Genomic DNA, 5,186 nt, shown 5'->3' with positions numbered 1-5,186 from the left:
AAGAAAATCCGAAGGGGCTAAAACACTACTTTTCCTTGAAAAAAAATCATATTCAAACATGATGTGGCATTGAATAGCTGCATAGAAAAGAAGAAAGCTTCTTGAATTCTTCAGTTCACATTCGATATAAGTTATGGTTGTGGTCAGGTTTGGGATATGTTATAGTTTTTAAGTGAACAATTCTGTTTTCTTTCTCCAGACTCTTATGTACTGACCTTTTGTAGAGCTTCTCTTGTAGACTTGTAGTTTGTCATTGAGATTTATCATTATGTGTTTTGCTGTTTTGGCTTAGGAATTTTCTAATACATGAAAAAATTGTCCTGTTTTGCTTTATCGTTGTAAAGTAGTATAATTAATCCTTAACTAGTTGTAATTTACAGTAAGTATAAACCTTTTGCAGGCCTGACATCTCTGAACTGCAGTCAAAACTCTCGGAGCATACAAAGAAACTGTCAAATTTGCAGCAGATGGTCCAGGAGCTGGCATCAAAGGTTAGATAATGGACCCAACATATTCTAGCCTGCAAGCAATACATCTGAATAATACTATGACCTTGATAGTGCAGCCACTTTAGACCATTAATGAATTCATCCGCATCCCGATAGCAGATTGCATGCCTGTAGTTTACAAGCTGAACTTTTTTTGTATATTTTTATTTTGTTTATGAGATGATTCTGAATAGACTTTCTCCAGGCTATCTTAACTATGACCGTAAACATTATTGCCCTGTGTTTCTCCGGTGACCTTTCTGACCAAATTAGTCCTGATGACACTACCATTCCCAGTAAACGTGTGTAAAGACTATCTTTGATAAAAAAAAATTTATAGCTAAAACTTTTATAGCTATTTTTATGATTTTATCCAACTGTTGTATTATTTATACTTTATGAGGCAGAGACGAAAAAGATGCCTGGGAACAATTCCTTTTCCTTGTTGAATGCAAACCGAATCCCAATCTTGTTTTCTTATCTTTGTGTCTCTAGTCATTTATATGATAATGGTAGTCGTGTTTCAAGGCATCACTGCTCTGTAATTGGCTACTTCTGTTATGTTTTTTCCTGCCCCCTGTTGTTTTCTGCCCAACCCGCAACTAAGTACTTAATTATGTTTGACCTAGTGATTCTCAGCATAGTCAGATTCTGTTATTGGATGATACTGGTTTTGAGTCAATTTCAATGAATTATATCTGTTTTATTTTTTGCTATGTCTTGTGTCAATCATAGATTCCTATTTTCCATATCTACATATTGTGGAAATAATACCTCGTAAAACCCTTATAGAGTCTGGATTATTATTACTTGGCACAGTTACAATTCAGTAATGATCTGTCAGTAATTTTCCATTCTAAATATCATCTTTGGTGTTTCTCAACAGTACCCTTACAATCCTGACGAAGAGTATGCAGAAACAGAATCAAAGCTCCGGGCTCAGTTGGAGTCTTTTCTGGAAACTGTGAAGTCTTTTAATTTAATATATACCAAGGTACTATACCCTACTTTCCTTGACGATGTATAGCGTTCTTTAAATCTATTATTTGTGCTAAGGAAATTGGCAAATGGCATTATTTACATAAAGTAAAAAGATCTAACAGTGTACCACCTACATTCTTTGTTTTATGCAAAATTTTCAATTATAAGCAAAATGTTTAAGCTGAAATCTACACCATGAATATTATGGATTTACGATTGTTTCATGGGCTTATTATTAGAATTTCTTAGTCAGTCTTTATCTTAACATCTTTTTTCGCCCTCCCAATGTCTTTTTATTTGTATCTGGTGTAGGAAATTCGACCTTGGACACACATGATGGAGGTACCTCAGTTGCATGGCTTTGGACCAGCTGCCAATCGTTTGTTGGAGGCTTATAACACGCTTTTGAAGGTATGTACAAGTGCCTAAACCCTAACACCTAAGATATATTCAAATTCAAGATATACGAAGTGGCGGTAGATATCTGCAAGCAGGTTTGGCGGTAGATATCTGCAAGCAGGCTAAGTAAATTTTACAAAACCCCTTGTAACTTTAGGGGGGTTACAGAAAACCCCCCTGACGTAATAAATCAAAGAAAAACCTCCTCACCTTTTGAAATTCTACAGTTCCTCCCCTCAATTTATTGAAAAATGTCATAATGATGTTGCAGAATAGAGTTATAAGCTTGAATTATGACAAACCAAGATTTGTGATGAAAATTTTAACGTCGAACATTTTTGTGGAAGAACAAGACACGACAACCAAACACATTTGTAGACCTTTTACGACACATATACATTTTCCAATAGTTCCTTAGGGTGCAGTGTGATTTTCGAAGTTCAGTTCTCTGTTTTACGAAGTTCAAGAGTGGCTTTATGCAATGCAAGATCCCATTGGATGGAGATTCTTAGATAAGATTGATATGTCTGATTATTTGCTCTTCTCGCAGTTCCTGGGAAACCTTAGGAGCCTTCGCGAATCTCACGCAGCTATGGCTGTTGGATCCGTTTCAACAACAGATGAACCTTCTTCGATTACCAAAATCATTATGGATTGTGAATCGGCATTGACATTTCTAAACCGGAGTCTTACCATCCTCTCAACTTCTGTTGCTCGAGAACAAGGTGAGGGCCTATAAATTTGGTAAGGGAGGTTGTTGAAAGAGAACTGGCTTGGTATGTAAATCAATTATATCATTCAAGCCTTGAGTGGCTTTGCTCATCATCGCTTCTTGTTGTATTGTAATTGGTTGTGATTAGTTTCAGTTTTTGTCATGAAATGCATTTCGGCCGTCTGTTTCTTTCTTTGTGCTTGTTTGCATGTGTGGTTCATGAACGTCTATTCTCAAGAGAGTAAGATATTGACGATCTACTTGTTGCATGACAATCTCCTACGATAACTTCCTTATTTTCTGATGATAGAGTCACCTGTTGCCCCGCAAAGGGTCTTCATTTTTTTTTTAAAAAAAAAATTATGCGACCGTGATTTCTCGAGATATGTCCAGTTTTATAGAAGAAAGAGGCTCAGTTGTTGTCTATGCGTTGTAGTTTTATACACAAATGGTAAAAATCAGTATATTATTAGCATTGACTTTTCAAGTAGGGCAGGGATAAAAGTGTCGCTCTTAGGTCATGAGAAATACAGGTTATCCCGGTGAAAATCCGTAGAGGGTGGAAGGTTTAAAGCCATGGTCATGAAAATGGTGCGTGTTAATGACATCTTCTTCGATATCTCATTGGAGGTTACAAAAGGGGCGCACTGTATGTTATCACTGCTCCATTATACCCATTATACTAAAGTATAACAAAGATTTATTATTTATGCTACAGTAAATATTATAATAAATTACTATAACTTTATTGTTATAGAAATATTACTGTAAAAAATTACTGTAGTATTTTGAAAAAACACGGGCAGTCACTACTTACTATGACGTTTAAAAAAAATTAATAAAAAAAGGGCCGTGCAAACGTGCACACTAGTAAAAGTTAAACTAAAATGCAAGAAATTATCACCGTCCTAACTTGCATCATATCATAACCCTCGACTTTAACATGAAATTATTACATTTCTACACCAAACCAAAGCATTTCAAAAGCACAACGCAGATCCAAAACCCCTACAAACTCCTCCTCTAAAAACTCCATTCTTCTATTTACAGCATGCCCCTCCGAATCGAGGAGCTCATCCCATCACAGCGCACTCCCGCAGAAGGGGCAAAATCGGAACTCCCTCTCAACAACCCGGTCACAGTACGGACACGCAAGCGCGCGCGAGCAGCCGGCGGCAGCGGCCGCCAACGCCGCCATCGTCGCCGGTTAAAAGGAAGGACTCGGGAAGAGAACGAGCAGTCGCGGCAGCAGTAGCCGGATCTTTCGGCGGCCATCGCCATACGGGGACGAAGAAGAGCTTGAGTACCTTCTCTGTTTCGACGAGATCGGCGACGGATCCGCAGCGGACGCAGCGGCCACGATTGGGTTTCAGGATCCGACCCGCTTGCTGCTCCAAAGCCCCAACGAAGAAGAAGAACATTTCGGTCGGTTCTTTTCTCGATTGGGGGGTGTTTTGGATTCGTCGGGTGTCGTATTTAAGGAGAGTGGCGGAATTGTGTGGTAGTTTCTGGATGGGCTCGGCCTAGTAAAATTGTTGGGCCTTTTGTTTTTGGGCTTTTTCTCTTCTCTTTTCCAGTATCGTTTGGTATAATTGCAGTACAAGTAGATTGAAAATTTCTAGTATACCACCGCGTAAAATGGGGGTGATCTATCTTGGTTCATGAATGGTCAAGAGGATTGATTAGTCTGGAAATTGTAGTTATTTCATCAGTAGTGAAAAAAAAAAACTCAAACTCGAACTCACAAAAGCCGCAAAAGCCACAATCTGTCTCCCAAATCTCTCCACTTATAGCTCGTCCAAACTCGGAACATATATCATGATGCAATTTCTTATCTCTAGAATTCATTAATAGGTTATATATGGCAATTCTATGTCATGTATGAACATCACCCGATATGACACCTGATAATTTTTTTACGTGTTCATTATATAACCCCAATTTCTACAATCCAATACGAATTTTGGTTGTCCGATATTTATCTAGTATTCGATATTTAATACATTTGCTGCAACTATTTTTATTTCCCATGATAAGTAGCCCAAAAAAGTTTGAGATGTATGCAAATGCAATAGCAGTTGTTTTACTATTCGTTTGCTCTAAACCCGTTTTAAGTGGAACTATGTTTGCAAACGGCACCTGTAAGGTGCTCTCTGTTTGAAACGGTTGAAACGTTTCAAGAGTTGTTCACTGTTTGGAAGCCTCTCTGTTGTTTGCAAACGTTTATGTTTGTATAAATTCTAAGATGGTAGCGTATTACTGAGTTTTCACGATTCTTGAAAAACACTGGCCTATTTGACAAACTACTAAAATTGGATTAGGTTCAAACGTGGTCCAGTTTTAGTGTTTTTTTATATTTGGCAAAAAGTTGGGCCAGAGTTGACCCTAACTTATGTTAGTTCATTTCTGTCCTCTTAACCAAACTAGAATTGATTTACCCCATACCCTAGGACCAATTCTGACCTAATTAAGAAATAAAACAAGGCTGATCTATTTTGGCCGAAGTTGCCAAACAGAGCCCGTTTGCGAGGGTTCCACTATGGTCTGGAGATATACAGTCAATTTTCATTTGCGTAGGAAATTAATCCTACGTTTGGATTGGGAGT

The 5,186-nt window shown here is 37.9% G+C and overlaps 2 protein-coding genes across 2 annotated transcripts in view; one reads left to right on the top strand and one right to left on the bottom strand.

Annotated features, from left to right (window-relative positions):
• LOC109836539 (AUGMIN subunit 7) overlaps window positions 1–2,834 on the top strand; it is a 6,818-nt gene extending 3,984 nt beyond the window's left edge. Inside the window, exons 6-9 of the mRNA XM_020404456.1 lie at window positions 401–491; window positions 1,375–1,482; window positions 1,782–1,880; window positions 2,419–2,834. Of these exons, the coding sequence (XP_020260045.1) occupies window positions 401–491; window positions 1,375–1,482; window positions 1,782–1,880; window positions 2,419–2,607 (487 nt within the window). The 3' untranslated portion in view covers window positions 2,608–2,834. The remainder of the gene's footprint in view (window positions 1–400; window positions 492–1,374; window positions 1,483–1,781; window positions 1,881–2,418) is intronic.
• On the bottom strand, window positions 3,440–4,194 carry LOC109836540. Its single transcript, XM_020404457.1, is given in 3 exon segments — window positions 3,440–3,736; window positions 3,739–3,830; window positions 3,833–4,194. Coding segments are annotated over 3 exon segments (336 nt in total). The 5' UTR covers window positions 4,002–4,194; the 3' UTR covers window positions 3,440–3,661.

This window comes from Asparagus officinalis, chromosome 4 (genome assembly GCF_001876935.1).
Source record: "Asparagus officinalis chromosome 4, Aspof.V1, whole genome shotgun sequence".
NCBI classification, from domain to species: domain Eukaryota; kingdom Viridiplantae; phylum Streptophyta; class Magnoliopsida; order Asparagales; family Asparagaceae; genus Asparagus; species Asparagus officinalis.
This window is presented reverse-complemented; position numbering and strand designations above follow the sequence as displayed.